At 45.7% G+C, this 15,459-nt stretch overlaps 1 protein-coding gene and 1 pseudogene across 3 annotated transcripts; both read left to right on the top strand.

The window, feature by feature from the left end:
• The first annotated feature begins 726 nt into the window (after positions 1-726).
• LOC116134936 lies at positions 727-1,861 on the top strand (annotated as a pseudogene).
• A 12,377-nt stretch (positions 1,862-14,238) lies between these two features.
• Positions 14,239-15,367, top strand: LOC116134837 (G-type lectin S-receptor-like serine/threonine-protein kinase SD2-5). Of its 3 annotated transcripts, XR_004128815.1 has the most exons (4): positions 14,239-14,331; positions 14,493-14,546; positions 14,645-14,745; positions 14,924-15,367. XR_004128815.1 is itself a non-coding variant. In XM_031420487.1 (3 exons), exons 2-3 carry the CDS (start codon positions 14,658-14,660, stop codon positions 15,262-15,264), a joined length of 429 nt encoding a protein of 142 aa, XP_031276347.1. In that variant the 5' UTR covers positions 14,353-14,546; positions 14,645-14,657; the 3' UTR covers positions 15,265-15,367. The 3 variants fall into 3 exon arrangements, 2 of the variants coding, with proteins under 2 accessions (XP_031276347.1, XP_031276348.1); XM_031420487.1 differs by lacking the exon at positions 14,239-14,331 and having other exon boundaries at positions 14,353-14,546; XM_031420488.1 differs by lacking the exons at positions 14,239-14,331; positions 14,493-14,546 and having other exon boundaries at positions 14,553-14,745.
• The last annotated feature ends 92 nt before the right edge of the window (positions 15,368-15,459 follow it).

Here is a 15,459-nt window from a genome sequence, read left to right as displayed (position 1 = left end):
TAATTATGAGACATGTTCGAAATTTATTTCAACGGTTGTTATATGTCATTCTCACTAAAGGATTTCCTGGTAGTTACCATACTATTTTCCTCTGTATTTTTTTTCTATTTAATTAGACTTCAGCAGAGTAAAGAACATTAAAAAGGAAAATTTTCAGAGGTTTTGTTTGTTTTGTATAGAAATTAGAAGCAACGAGGTTCTGCAGATAGAGTTAAGTATGGTCATTGCTTCATGCATTATGTTATCAGTTTATTATAATATTAGATACTTAAGGATTAATTATAGTAATCAATATTATTGTAATTGAGAAAGTTCCATTAATTTTTGGTCTTCAATAAAGTGGGATGTTGTCATCCTGCGTATTTCTTTTTCTGGTCTTCAACGTTTGTATTTGTTAACAGATTTTCGTTACATGACATCAATTTCAAATCCTCCTAGTTCAGATATACCAGATCTTAATGAAATTCTCAACCCGCCTGCCCCAGATACCCAAGTTAATACTGCAGTTCAGAAAACAATCGTTTATAATCTGAGTTCTATTAACAATAACTTTATTTAAATGATCACAATTTGAAATGATAAATAATAACTGTAGCCGCCATATCGAGCTTGGTAGTGCTCGAAGTAATTGGTGTTATTGCTTACAAACATGCAAAGAAAGCCAGAAAAGTGATTGTACAAGATTTGCAAGCAGTTGTTGCTGCAGCAAACTACACACCCCACAATATGGTTCCAGTTTGGGAGGCTACTGCTCCTACCATGGAGAACTTCCTCCAAGAAATGGCCAAGGAGAAGCCTGTAAGATTTAGGGCACAACAGCTATTTTGTTTTACTAGTTGGGTTCTAGAGGTTTTGGGGCGTCTACAAGGGTCAGTTTCCAAATGTAGTGGAGATTGCAGTAAAGGTTCTTAATAGAAGTCTAGACAGAAGAGCTGAAGATGAGCAGTTAATGGTGGAAATTGGCACAATTGGAAGAACATAACACATAAATCTGTTTAGACTTTATGGTTTTTGCCATGACCAGTGCATGAGCGCACTTTTTTTATGAGTACATGGAAAATGGCTCCCTTGACAAGTACTTGTCTAGCGAGATACAGACAATCGAATGGGAGAAGTTACATGAAATTGCGATTGGGACAGCCAGAGGTTTAGCTTACTTGCATGAAGAATGGCAGCAAAGAATCATTCTTTATGACATAAAGCCTGAAAATATTCTGCTAGATGTAAATTTCTTTCCTAGAGTGGGAGATTTTGGACTCGCAAAGCTTTGCAATAGAGACATAACACATGTACACTCACAGAATATAGGGGCACTCTTGGGTATTCAGCACCAGAATTTCTTGTTAAAGAATCACCCAATAACACATAAATGTGATGTTTACAGCTTTGGAATGGTACCGTTTGAGATAATTGGTCGAAGAAGAAATACAAACTGTTGGTCCTAGCGATAGCCTTGATTGGTTTCCTAAACATGTTTGGGAAGCATATGAGAAAGATGAATTGAATATAATGACATCAGCTTGTGGGATTGAAGAGAAAGACAGAAAGAAAGCAGAGAGAATGAGTACTGTGGCATTGTGGTGTGTACAAGACTCACCAGAAGGAAGGCCGCCAATGAGTGCAGTAGTAAAGATGCTGAAGGAGTGGAGATTGTGCCACCTCCAAAACCATTTCAGTATTTGTTTTCAGTTGGGATGGCTTAGCTTCAGTCAATAGAACCTACAGATAGTTCAAGTTACAGCACAAGTGAAGAAAGTCAGTCTCGCTGGTACAAGGAGACCACTCCAATCATGGCCAAGTATGAAATGCAGATGGCTAGTTCTGTATAATAACCAAGCTATTAGTCCCCAAAATCGACAGAGTTGATCGTATTATTAGAAAGCTCTTGTTTTACATCCCTATTATCTTGTAACATAACAAGGGTTTTTATCAAAATTAGAACATAAATTATAAGATCTGTATTTTAATAAGATAAACCAATGAAAAGCTAACTTATGAATTATTAAAAAAAAAAAAATAGGGATTACTTTGGATTTTCATCGAGTCAGATAGAAGTATTGTGGGTTCACACCCTAATTTGATACTAGAGAAAATTTCAAAGTTCCTTGAGAATCAAGCATGATCTACACGACTTTTGGGCATGGTTTATAATAAGAAAATGGCCGAACGACATGCACTCAACCATAGTTTGATAAAATATAATTTGATACCCAATAGGTTTGTAAACGTCAATCACCCACTTTCTGTCTAAATCTGTTACTAAAATCTGTTTAACTAAGGGCAACATAGTAATTTTATATCCATTAATCCCTAATTTTTTATCTTATTTTTTTATTTCATTTTTCTCTTCTCTCTTATCTTCTTCTTTATCTCTCCCCTCTCTTTCGTTCTTTTTCTCGTCTTTGCCCTCCTCCCCTTCTGTTTTCTGGGTTTGTAATTTTATCTTCTGTGATTTTTTTTTCCTTGATTATTATAATGTTCTGTGAATTATTATTGTCCCAGTAGCTACAATGTTTAATACGTTATATCTCATTGAATTTCCTCTTTTCTTAAAGAAAAATGATATGAAGAATTTAAATACTTAATTGGTGGGATCGGCACAGGCTACAGCATTTGAATTATTAGACATTTTGAAATTGATCTTCAATAGGTATATTTGGTTCAATGGAAGGGGATTTGAAAAGGGGTCTTGCCCAAGAGACTGGTCTGGAGCCGAAGAAGCAGAGATTGTTGTTTAAAGGTGTTGATGCTGTATTTTTGGCACCAACGAATTGTCACGTGCGTAACGCTGATTGGCCAATAAACACACGTGATAATGAATTCAGAAAGTGAAATAAGTGCAAAGGAAGCTTTTAAAGTGGTTCGGATGCTAAGGTAGCAAGTCCTACGTCCACTGATTTGTATTGATATTAGTGTGGGTCAAGTCGCAATAGCGGACTGACTTACAGGAGTTGGAAAAAGTAAATGTGTTTACAGGAGAGAGAGAGAGTTTTCTCAATGTAAAAATGGCCGAATCCCCTTAATGAAGGGGTCTTCTTCATTTTATATCAAACTGAAGCATGTAATCATCATTAAATCCATGGGTTGGTGTGATTGTCAGAATATAATCCGGCTTTACGTCCTATTTCCCCCTTCCCAAGCTGACTTCGCAAGATTTATTGCAGGGAAATGGACGCGTGTGAGCTCCATATCATTTGGCAGGTCTGATGTGTGCGTGTCGCTCTGACGGGAGCAGGTCACCCCTCACGTGACTTTCCCACGTCAGCCCTTTATTTTCCCAGGCATAACAGAAGCCCCCTAGTTTTTAAGGTTTGAGGATCGAACCTTGGAAACTAAGTCATGCCGCGATTGGAGGTTCTGGTCGCTCCGACCTGAATGGGATTAGCTCGGCACAGGACTCTTGGCAAACACAATCTCGCGCAATTCCTTGCTTAGCGACCTGACAATCTTCATCCTAGCGACCAGGATTCGTCAGACGCTCCTTTCTGTACCTTAGGGTTAGAGATTCAATGAACCTGGTTCTGCGCTGTCAGGCGCTCTGCACGCGCTAAAGCGGTTGTTAGACATTAAATGCGTTGTGTGCTGACCCGACGCCGTTTTGACAGCATTGGTTATGCAACGCATTCAAAACGACGACTCTTATCGCGGCATTTAATACGACGTGGGGTGCATTTAATGCGGGGAGAGAGAGTGGGCTGTCGTTTCAGTTCCGTAGGGTGGTAACCGTCGATTCGCGATCCATATAAAATCTCACATTTTTCAGATGACACCACCGAAATTCCTTTTGCTTCGTGTGATGAACCTTTGCAAACTAGAGATCTTTCTTCTCCGATCGATGCTTATCAGGCAACTGGAACGAGTTCCGGCCTCAGTTACGCATCCCAGAAATTATGATTTTCCTTTCTCTCTCTTTTTTTTTTTGTTTGGTTGGGCCATGGCGTTGGGTCTCCCGGTGTTTTACCAGAGACGCGACGCCGTCATTGGACTCGAGCCGTGGGCGGTAGCTCGAGTTACTGTTAAGGTTTAAGGGATTTGTCTCGCGCCGCCGTGCGGGACATGCGATGGCTAAAATGACCTGTCTGTCGATGTCGCAGACTCCGGAATGGAACCGTCAACATCCAGACCCGAGGAAGGAGCCAGCTCATCCTCGCGGGAAGTTCCCGAGGACGCATCCCTTGACGTCTTCCCGGTCCTCACCTCGGAGGAATTCGATAGGATTAAACAGCAGTTTGACATCCGCGCGGAGGTGTTCCTCGACCATACCAGGTCGTCACGGCGCCCCTCTGATGGCCTTGCCGCGATCTCTGAAGAGATCTTCAAGGGTGGAGGGAGGATTCCCCTCCATCCTTTCATCAGGTCGGTCCTGGATCATTTCGGGATCGCACCGATGCAGTTGACGCCAAACGCGTATGTCATCGCTGTCGCTATGTACATCGCGTGCTGCGAGAGCGGCTTGGGCAAGCCAACGGCGGTGGAGCTCGGCGTCGCCTACTACCTTAAGAAGAGTAGGGACAAGGACTCATACTATTTATCTCGGCGACTCACCATTACCGAGGGGATACATAGCTATCCCAGTAATGCGGGGGCCTACGAGACAAAGTTCTTCTTCTTCTGTTATGATGGCTACTGCCGCTTTCAGGAACCAAGTAGGTTTTTCTTCGCTGGGTCCATTATTTGCTCGCATGATTTATAATAACGACATGCTTTTTCCTCTTGTAGTTAACAGAACGACCAGCCAAGCCCTACTCGCCGACCTAGATAGGCTCGTATCTTTTGGAGTACTGGACGAGGAGAGCCGGGACGCGAGGAAGCTTGTGACGACCGCGAACTTGCAGAAGTACGGTTTTTTCAGCGACAAAGCGTCCTTAGAACCCCCAGAAGGTAAGTTATACTGGTTCCCTTCTGGTCGTAGAATGATTTCGTTTACTAACGAACTCAAATGCAGAAACCATGCCCCCAAAGGAGTTCGAGCAGCCCCGCCGAGCACCATTCGTCTTCCCTCGATCGAGGAGAGAGAGAGCGGTCGAAGCTGCTCGTCCTATCCCGGCACAGCCGGTGCGAACAGTTGCGCCTCCCCAGCCCCGTCCTGTGCAAGAAGCGACCAGGACAGAACAGGTCGCTCAGGCACCCTCTGCTCGCCCAAAGCAGAAGGCTCCGGCCCAGAGGTCGAAGAAGAGGAAGCAGATTCAGGCCGAAGAGTCGGAGACCAAATCTGAGGAACAGCCTCTGAGGTCGCGGCAGGAATCTAGGAGGTCGGGCAAGGAGCCCGTGAGCGAGTCGGTCGCTACCGACAAGGCGAAGGACGCGCCGGTTCTAGACTCATTGGGGAGTCTGCCCGAATACCTGCAGCCGATAGTTTATGGCCTGCTCGAGTGCGAGCTATCGGAGTCATACGACGAGTTTGCTGACACGGGTGATGACCTGATAACCACGTCGTTCCAGCATCTGAGCAAGGTAAACGAGCTATACTTGAAACTCCATTCTGATTTATTTCTAACTTATATCTTGCTCGCAGGCGTTGCTTGCGATGAGGATGTCCATGGAAAAGACGCGGCTGGGGGCCGCAAAGGGGACAAGCGACCTGAAGGAGGAGGTCGCGAAGCTGAAGTAGAGCTTGGAGTCCGTCGAAGCGGAAAGAACACAGGCGTTTGAAGCGGCGAATAGGTATCTGAACCAAAAGGACGCTGCTTTACGAATAGTAGACTTCCAGAAGACGGAGCTCGATCGACGTGCGGAGGAAGTCAAGGAACTTCAAAGGACAATTGCCAGGCTCTCTAAGGAGGTCGGAGACAAGGACTAGGAGATCCAGGTGACCTTCGCACGGGCTCAGCGAGCTGAAGAAGATAGGGAGGCCTCCGAACAGGAAAGGTTAGCTCTTGAGGCCAAGCTCCAGGAGAGTCGGGAGAGAATCGCTTCTCTGACTGAAGAAATGCAGAATCAGTTAGAGGAGACGGAGGAGTAGGCCGCAGACTGGGCAATCGGGGCTATTTACTCCCTGTGAGCAAGGAATCCAGACTTGGACATGTCCGACCTCCCGGAGGGTTGGCAAGCGACTTTGCGGATCATGGCCGAGGAGGACGACCAGACTGTCGCGGCCGCTCAAGAACCTGACCAGGCAGGGGGTTCTGGCTCGAAGGATCCCCCCGACCAGCCTTAGTGTAATGAGTTGTCCCCATTGTAATCTGGTCTTTTGACTTTTACATAAATGAAGATACATTTTCTTTACAATTGCAGTTCGCTTTTTCATATATATGTACAATTTACAATTGTGACTTACATAAGCAATTGCATACAAATTCTTACATGCGAACAGAACACATGCGAACTGTTTCGAGCGAACAAAGAAATACTTAAAAGAAATTAACAAAAACTGAGAGCTGAGTTCGGGATTACTGATAGTATGGCCGGAGGTGCTCTGCATTCCAAGCTCGGGGTACTTTGGAGCCGTTCAATCTTTTGAGATGGTAGGTCCCCGGTCTGATCACCTTGTCGACCCGGTACGGACCTTCCCAGTTAGGTCCTAGTACCCCCGCACTTGGCTCTCTGGTCCCGAGGAGAACTTCCTTTAGTACAAGGTCTCCGACCTAGAAGTCTCTTCGCCTGACCTTTGAGTCGAAGACCTTTTTGCTCGCTGCTGGTAGGCTGCTATCCTTAGCGAAGCCTTGTTGCGGTGCTCTTCGACCAGATCCAAACTTGCTCTCATAAGTGCTTCTTTTCGACCCATTGTACAGGTCCCTCCGAGAGAACCGGTCCCAACCTCTACAGAGATCATCGCTTCGTAGCCATAAGCTAGCGAAAAGGGGTTTCCGAGGTGGAGGTTCTTGGAGTTGTCCTGTACGCCCATAAGACTTCGGGGAATCGTTAGCCCAATTTCTTTTGGCTGCCCCAACTTGGCCTTTAGAGTGTCTTGATGGTCTTGTTGAATGCCTCAACTTGGCCATTCCTTGCTGCTGGCGACTGAGGCAAATTTTTTATGATACCCAGCTCGTCGTAGAACTGTTTGAACTCCTCATTATCGAATTGCTTTCCATTATCTGGAATGACGGTGTGAGGAATTCCGTAGTGGCACACTATGTTCTTGAAAACAAAGTCTTTAGCTTTCTGGTCGTATCGCGGCTAGCGGTTCGGCTTCAACCCATTTTGTGAAATAGTCTCCCGCAACCACGCATCTTGACCCCTCCCTTTCAACTGGCTGGGGCCGATAAGGTCGATCCCCCACATGGAAAATGGCCAGGGGCTAGACATAGTAATCAGCTCGTGAGATGGGGCTCGCGAATGTTCGCGAACCGCTGGCACTTGTCGCACTTCTTGAAAGTTGTGCGCATCTTCTTGGATCGGGGCCATAATATCCCTGACGAACAACCTTGTTCGAAAGAGATCGGCTGCTGTGTGATTACCGCAGATCCCTTCAGAATTTCCCTCATGATGTAGTCTGCTTCTTCACGTGTTACATATCGGAGGAGAGGGGCACTGAATCCTCTCCTGTACACTGATCCCGCATGAGTGTAAGCAGGCAGACCTTACTCGCCAGGACCTGCCTCGACCTTATCGCTGGCAAGGTCCCATCCTTGAGGTATTTGACAATGGGAGTCCAAGAATCCGTTGAACCACATTCACGGCCTGTTCGTCGAGCTGATAGGGGGCATCGACGAAACGAACAGGAATGTTATCAGGAGCCTCCTCCGAATCTAATGACAGCTATCTTTGCCAGGCGTCCGCTATAGAATTGCTCTCCCTGGGGATCTAGGCGATTTCAAAGTGCTTAAACGACCCCAGAGAGACCTTAGCTTCTTTCAGGTAGCGGACCATGTTCTCTTCCTTGGCTTGGTATTCCCCTAGAATCTGGTTGACGACCAGCATAGAGTCACTGTAAATGCTAATCGCGATTGCACCCATTTCTTTGGCGAGTCGCAACCCGGCGAGCAGAGCTTCGTGTTCGGACTCATTGTTGGTCGCCTTAAACCCAACTGGAGAATACTATGAATTCGAACCCCCTCGGGGCTCAAAGAGAAGACCCCCCGGCTCTTTTCCTGTTTGATGACCCGTCGACGTAGAGGTTCCAGGTCGATAGGTTCTGGATAATTTCTTGCCCGACTTCGCTAGGCTGTTGCTCGCTTGGGAGATGGAAAATTCTGAGATAATGTCCGCAACAGCCTGCCCTGATGGTCGACCTGGGCTTTACTTTAGTTGAACTGGCTTAGTTCCATGGCCCATTTGAGCAGTTTACTCGAGGCCTCCGGCTTCTGAGGACCTGCCTGAGGGGGTAATTTGTCATTACACTGATCGTATGGGCATGGAAATAGTCACAGCTTTCTGGACCGCCACCAGCAGAGCAAAAGCTAGTCCTCCATTTCCGAATACCGCATCTCGGCATCCGATAGACGCTTACTTGCATAATACACGGGCCATTGAGCCTTTTCCTCTTCCCGTATTAAAGTTGCACTGACCGCGAACGGAGACACGGACAGGTAGATGAGCAGGATTTCCTGTGGAAGAGGCTTAGAAGAAAGTGGCTTTCCAAGATGTCTTTTTATACTCTGGAATGCCTGCCGCATTCGGAAGTCCACTCGAATTTCTTATTGGCCTTCAGAACATTGAAGATGGTAAAACGCGATCTGTTAGCCTTGATATGAAGCGACTAAGTGTCGCTATTCGCCCGTTCAGCTCATGACCTACTTTTGCTGGTCGGGCTCTCCATATCGAGCAGAGCTTGAATCTTTTCGAGATTTATTTCTATGCCCCGCGGATTGACCATATATCCCAAGAACTTTCCTGACGATACCCCGACGAACATTTGAGAGGGTTCAGCTTCATTCTGTAGAGTCGGAGTATGTCAACATCTCAGCGAGATGTGCATATGCTCTGAGGCAACCTGTGATTTGACAAGCATGTCGTCCACATAGACCTCCATTGTCCTCCCATCTGGTCGGAGAACATTCGGTTGACTAACCTTTGATATGTCGCACCCGCATTCTTGAGGCCGAAGGCATGACTTTGTAACAGTACAGCCCCCGTTCCGAATGAAGTTGTATGCTCCTCATCTGCTTATACATCGGATTTGATTGTATCCCGAGTACGCATCACTGAAGCTCTACAGCTCGTGCCCCGAGGTGGCATTAACGAGCTGGTCGATTCTTGGCAAGGGAAGCTGTCTTTCGGGCAAGCTTTGTTCAGGTCGCTGAAGCTACGCAGGTCCGCCACTTGCCATTGGCTTCTTTACCAGGACCGGTTAGCAACCCAGTTCGGGTAGAGAGCCTCGCGAACGGATCCATTTCGGGAAGGTTTTCCACTTCCGATTTTAGTGCGGCGTACCGCTCTGGATCCATCACCCTTCTTTTTTGGCGAACTGGCTTGGCTTCACTGCTGACGTTCAGTGATGGCAAATAATGTCCGGGCTGATCCCGACTATATCTCGTGCACCAGACAAATACGTCAATGTTCTCCTTCAAGAACTTACCAGCTCGAAAGCGAGCTGAGGGTTGAGACAGCTTCCGATCTTTAGTACTCGGCTCGGCTCTTTTGGATCAACCGAAACTTCGGACGATCCTCAACCGGGCCTCTTGGGGGGATTTCTTGAATTCGCGGATCTATGTTATCCTCCGTCGGACCAGGCTGTGGCTCGATCCGGCTGATCGCCATAGCCTGGCGGGGCGCACATCGCGAAATGCCCTTTCCCTTGTCGGCCATTGGGACCGATTTACATAGCATTCGCGAGATGCGCTTTGCGATCCGCTTACCTCCCTCTATCCCTATTGGAGTGGGGAACTTCATCCTTGATATGAGAAATGAGGTGACTGCCCTGAAGGTTCTCAGCAGAGGTCGCCCCAAGATTCCATTGAAGGCCGATGGGCAGTCCACGACCAAGAATTCGGTAACCCTAGTCACCTCGTCGTAGTCGCCGAGCGTGACCGGGAGCTGGATTGTTCCACTGAGGATCAGGTGATCCCTTGTAAAACCGTACAGAGGCATCGAGGCTGGCTTCAGGTCGGCCTCGACTAGGTTCATTCTATCGAAAGCGGACTTGAACAGAATGTTTACAGCGCTTCCATTGTCTACGAGCATTCTGCAGACATTATGACACCCTATGAGGGGCGTGATCACCAGAGCATCTTCGTGAGGATGGTGCAAGCGAGCTGCCTCTTTCTCGCAGAAGGTGATTGGTTCCTCTTTTTTGGCCTTTTGAGGTCGCTGCGAAGTGTTCATTACCCTGATCGGGTCATTGTGCGCTTCGCGAGCATATCTTTCCTGCTCTCCTCGCGTGTTTCCCGCGAGGTGCGGGCCTCCGAAAATTATGTTAACACTGTCGTACTCGCTGCGATCACAGCGCTTTTTCTTTCGCTCCCCTTGGTTTTCTTTTGGGGAGTCATCAATGTACTCCTTGAAGTGCCCCTTCTTGATGAGCTCTTCGATAGCCTGCTTTAGAGCTCGACATTCATCAGTGAGATGCCCATTATCCCGATGGTAACGGCAGTATTTTTTGCTGTTTCTAGCCGTAGCAGGGGTTTTCATGGGTTCGGGCTCACCGAGCAGGCTGGCCTCCTCGGATTTATTGAGGATTGCAGATATGGACACATTCAGCGGAGTGTATTGAGTCCCGTCGTGGTCGCGACGAGGAACAGGAGCATAGGACTTTTTCTGCTCGTAGCGGGGTTTCTTCCCTTTTCGCTGATCGTCAATGTCTCCTTTGCGATCAGCTCGCCTATTATCTCCCCGACCAGGCGTACTGCTGGAAGTGTCGTGATCGCGACGACGGAGTGCCGCCAGCGAGTTCTCTATTCGGAGATACTTTTTTGCCAGGTTATAGAATCTGGTGAGGGAAATATCGTCCTCAGCCTGCAGTTCTTTCCACAGGTCAGTTTGCGGGCGAACTCTAGCTATTATAAGAGTTCGGATAGACTCTTCTGGAGCGTGAGCCACTTTGTTGAGTTCCCTATGGAAGCGGTCAATGTAAGACTGCAGGGATTCGTCTCTTTCTTGCCTTATGCTGCTGAGGTAGCTCAAAGGCATTGAAAATTTTCGATTGGCTTGGAAATGCCGCAGGAACATCGTGCTCATCTGAGGCCACGAACTGATCGATCCCGCTGGGAGTGACCTTAACCACCGTTTGGCGTGAGAAGTAAAAGTCACGGCCAAACAACGGCATTTTGCAAGATCCGAAACCTGGTGGAGCTCCATCAGGTCGTTGAACTCATATAAGTGATCATGCAGATCATAGTTTCCATCAAACGGCCGCATATCTGGTATTCTGAACCCCGGTGGAAGTGGAGCAGCTAGCACTTCGGAGAAAAAGGGGATGTAAAGGCGACCTGCGCCTGTTCGTTTTGCTGCTCCCTTAACCTGTCCAGAGCTCGCTGCAGCTCCTCAATTTGTGGTAATGGAGCCAATTGGGGGTTGCTTTCACCCGTGCGAGCCCTGCCTTCTCGGTTGCGGTTCAGGAAAGTCTGGAGGTTGGATTCCTCCTTGCCTCGGCCGACATTTCTGGCCGCACTTGACACACGCTGACTAGAGGCGTGCGAAGGCGATGGGTTGTGCTGGGCATTTTCACGACCCTCGCGGTGGTACGAACCGCCCCGCGAGGTGTGGGAGCCACCCGCATAACGATCGGGATCGTTCTGCTGGTGGTGATAGGAATCACCGCGTCCAGCATCTTTGCTTGGGCTTGCCTGCGACGTGGCATGGGACAGCTCGGGATTCACTTTTTCACCGAGTCTCAGCTTTGCTGACACCCTGCTCGGGGCGCCTTTTGTATTCGCTGGCCCTTGGGAGCCCGTAGGCTTACTTTTTGCCACTTGCTTACCCTTGCGCCTACGCGCTGCAGTGCTCGCGGCACGGGCTATCGCCCTTTGCCGAGCCTTCGCGCGACCTGCAGGCATCTTTGGCGGTTGTACCGTTCCGGCTGTCGTAGATGACATGCCTTGGTCCAAACGGTCCAACTTCTGGTTGACCGTCTGGAGAGTATTGTCGAACCTCTCCAGGTAGCTTCTGATGGCGGGGTCCAGTTGCGAAGCTGTCGGGATATTCCCAGCAGCATTTTGCGAAACTGGAGATATGTTGGAAGGGGTGTCCCTCTAGGCTAGGGGGACTCCTTCAGCACGCTGGTTGACCTGCTCAGGTTTAGATTGGCGGGCCATTTGTTGCTGCAAGACCAGTAGGTCAAAGATTCTCCTGATGAAGGGTAGACACTAAATCAGGGCCCTCCTTCTAGCGCCAAACTGTTGATGCTGTATTTTTGGCACCAACGAATTGTCACGTGCGTAACGCTGATTGGCCAATAAACACACGTGATAATGAATTCAAAAAGTGAAATAAGTGCAAAGGAAGCTTTTAAAGTGGTTCGGATGCTAAGGTAGCAAGTCCTACGTCCACTGATTTGTATTGATATTAGTGTGGGTCAGGTCGCAAAAGCAGACTGACTTACAAAAAAGTTAAAAAAAGTAAATGTGTTTACAGGAGAGAGAGAGAGAGAGTTTTCTCAATGTAAAAATGGCCGAATCCCCTTAATGAAGGGGTCTTCTTCATTTTATATCAAACTGAAGCGTGTAATCATCATTAAATCCATGGGTTGGTGTGATTGTCAGGATATAATCCGGCTTTACGTCCCATTTCCCCCTTCCCAAGCTGACTTCGCACAATTTATTGCATGGAAATGGACGCGTGTGAGCTCCATATCATTTGGCAGGTCTGACGTGTGCGTGTCGCTCTGACGGGAGCAGGTCACCCCTCACATGACTTTCCCACGTCAGCCCTTTATTTTCCTAGACATAACAAAAGGTAAAGGAAAAGACGATGAAGAAAGGAAAGAAAGAGAAGGGAAAATAGGGAGAAAAAAAGTAAAAAAAAGGAAGATGGAAGGTGAGGAGGGAAAAGACGGAGAAAAAGAAAGAAAAGGAAGAGATAAAGAAGTAAGATGAGAGTGAGAAGAGAAAAACGAAATAAAAAAATAGGATAAAAAATTAGGGATTTATAGATTAATTTAAAATTAATGAATATAAAATTATTATATTATCTTGAATTAAACGGATTTTGCTAACAGAGTTGAAAAAATTGTAGATAATTGTCATTTTCAAACCTTTTTAAGTATTAAATTATCGGCCAAACGACTTGTGCATACCCAAGGTTTGTCGAAACGATAAGTTGGTACCCAAAAGGTTTGAAACGACAAACATGTACCTTCTGTCATGTGCTGTTAGTGATTTCTATTTGTTAACAGTGAAAAGACTAAAATGCTCTTGAAGTTTGATATTTTAGGTTTTTAAAAATTTCTAAAAAAACCCCTAGGTTTGCTAATTTAACTAAACACCCATATATATAAAAAGTTTGTTAAATGATAAAAACACCCCTACCAGCTGCGGCCAGATTTTGGCCACCACCATCGAAATCTGGTTGGAAATTGTGTTACGACACAGACCCCGTCTGATCTGTGTTGTAACAAGCTGATCTGACCTTTTCCGGCTAGATCCGTGGCTGATCTGGCCGAAAAAAGCCAGATCTACGGCAAGATCTGGCCGTTGACGCCGCAGATGGAGTTTTGCAGCCACGATGGCCAGATCTAGCGGTAGATCTGGCATTTTCTGGCCAGATCCCCCACGGATCTGGCCGAAAAAGGCCGCAAAACTCCATCTGCTATCTCGACAGCCAGATCGATGCGTTACGACACAGATCTGACGGGGTCTGTGTCGTAACGCAATTTTCGACCATATTCTGGCGGTGGTGGCCGGAATCTGGTCGCAGCTGGTGGGGGTGTTTTTGTCATTTAACAAACTTTTTATATATGGGGGTGTTTAGTTAAATTAGCAAACCTAGGGGGTTTTTTAGAAATTTTTAAAAAACTAAAATATCAAACTTCAAGGGCATTTTAGTCTTTTCACTTTTAACAAACAGAAATCACTAACAGCACATGACGGAAGATATCTGTTTGTCATTTTAAAACTTTTTGGGTATTAACTTGTTGTTTTAATAAACCTTAGGTATGCGCAAGTCATTTGGCCTAAATTATCTTTATGACAAACTATGGATGAGTACATATGGTTCGGCCTAAGAAAATCTTTAATTAATGAAGTTGAGGTTTGACTTCATATTCGGCGGTTTGCTTGATAATGAAAACCAGTCGAAATATCTTAAATCAATCCTTTATTTATAATCCTGACAGTCTGTACAATTACACAATTACTTCAATTGCTTGGCCAATAATCAACCACTTCATCCTTAACAAATTCAAGTAAAAGAACATGACGAGGCAAATTTGTTCAGCTTGCTAGCTCTGAAGACTTTTCTGCTGCAGTGTCTTTGGTTCATATTTTAGAAGCCAACTGCGTGAGGTGCCAAGTAGAGGTGACCATTTTTTATTTTATTGTGGTCTTGACTTTTGAGACGTGTTTGAAAGTTATTTAGTGATTCATTCTTTATATGCTATTCTCAATCAAGGTTCCGTAGTATTAAAATTACAAATTCTTTAACTTTGTTCGAAACTTCGTCCTCTTTTCCTCTTGTAGTTAAGATTAACTTAAGGACAGCGGAGAACATAAACAAAGGAACATTTGCAAGAGGTTTTTGCGTCTTTAATTTGTTTACAAGCAGATTTTCTGGGATATTTTCATTCTGTGTTATTCTCTTTCTGATCTTCAATATTTGTAATTTTTAACAGTTTTTAACTATCAATGGCATCATCTCTCAATCCGCCTACCCCAGATATTAATGAAGTTCAAAAAAACTTCAACCAAACCGCCACTACTTGGATAATCATCTGTAAGTTTTCTTCCTTTCAATATGCGATGGAATGAATTGAATAATATATATTATGGGATGATATCAACAGTTACTTTGTTTGAATTCTTACTATAGTATGTTATACAATATTATTCATGATATTAATAGTAGCTTTGTTTAAATTCTCATTACTTGAAATGATAAACATTAACTGCAGCTGTTATATCGAGCTTGGTTGGGCTTGGAATAATTGGTTTTATTGCTTATAAATGCACAAAGAATGGCAGAAAAGTGATTGTGGAAGATTTACCAATAGTGATCGCTGCATACAACAGGCCCCACAACACCAACGCGGTTCCGGTATGGGAGGTTACTGCTCCCACCTTGGAGAATTTCCTCCAAGAAATGGCAAGGGACAAGCTGGTCAGATTCACAGCACAACAGCTCTCTTCTTTCACAAATAATTACTCAACTAGGTTGGGTTCTGGAGGTTTTGGTGCTGTCTACAAGGGGTCAGTTTCCAAATGGAGTAAGGATTGCCGTCAAGGTTCTTACTAGAAGTCTAGACTAAAGAGCTGGTTCTGAACCATTTGCAAAAAATTCTTCAAAGTCTGGATGTTGGTTTTTAGAGCTGGAGTATACTAAGGAAAGAGGACCAAAAACTGACGTGAGAGAGAGCTGTAGACAGAGAAAATCTGAACTGAAATTTGCTCTGTTTTACATTCAAAAAACAGGGGTAGATTTATACAAAGC

The sequence above is a fragment of the Pistacia vera genome, unplaced genomic scaffold (assembly GCF_008641045.1).
Source record: "Pistacia vera cultivar Batoury unplaced genomic scaffold, PisVer_v2 Contig292, whole genome shotgun sequence".
Classification (NCBI taxonomy): domain Eukaryota; kingdom Viridiplantae; phylum Streptophyta; class Magnoliopsida; order Sapindales; family Anacardiaceae; genus Pistacia; species Pistacia vera.
Note: the sequence above shows the minus strand (reverse complement) of the source record. Positions and strands in the feature narration are given on the sequence as shown.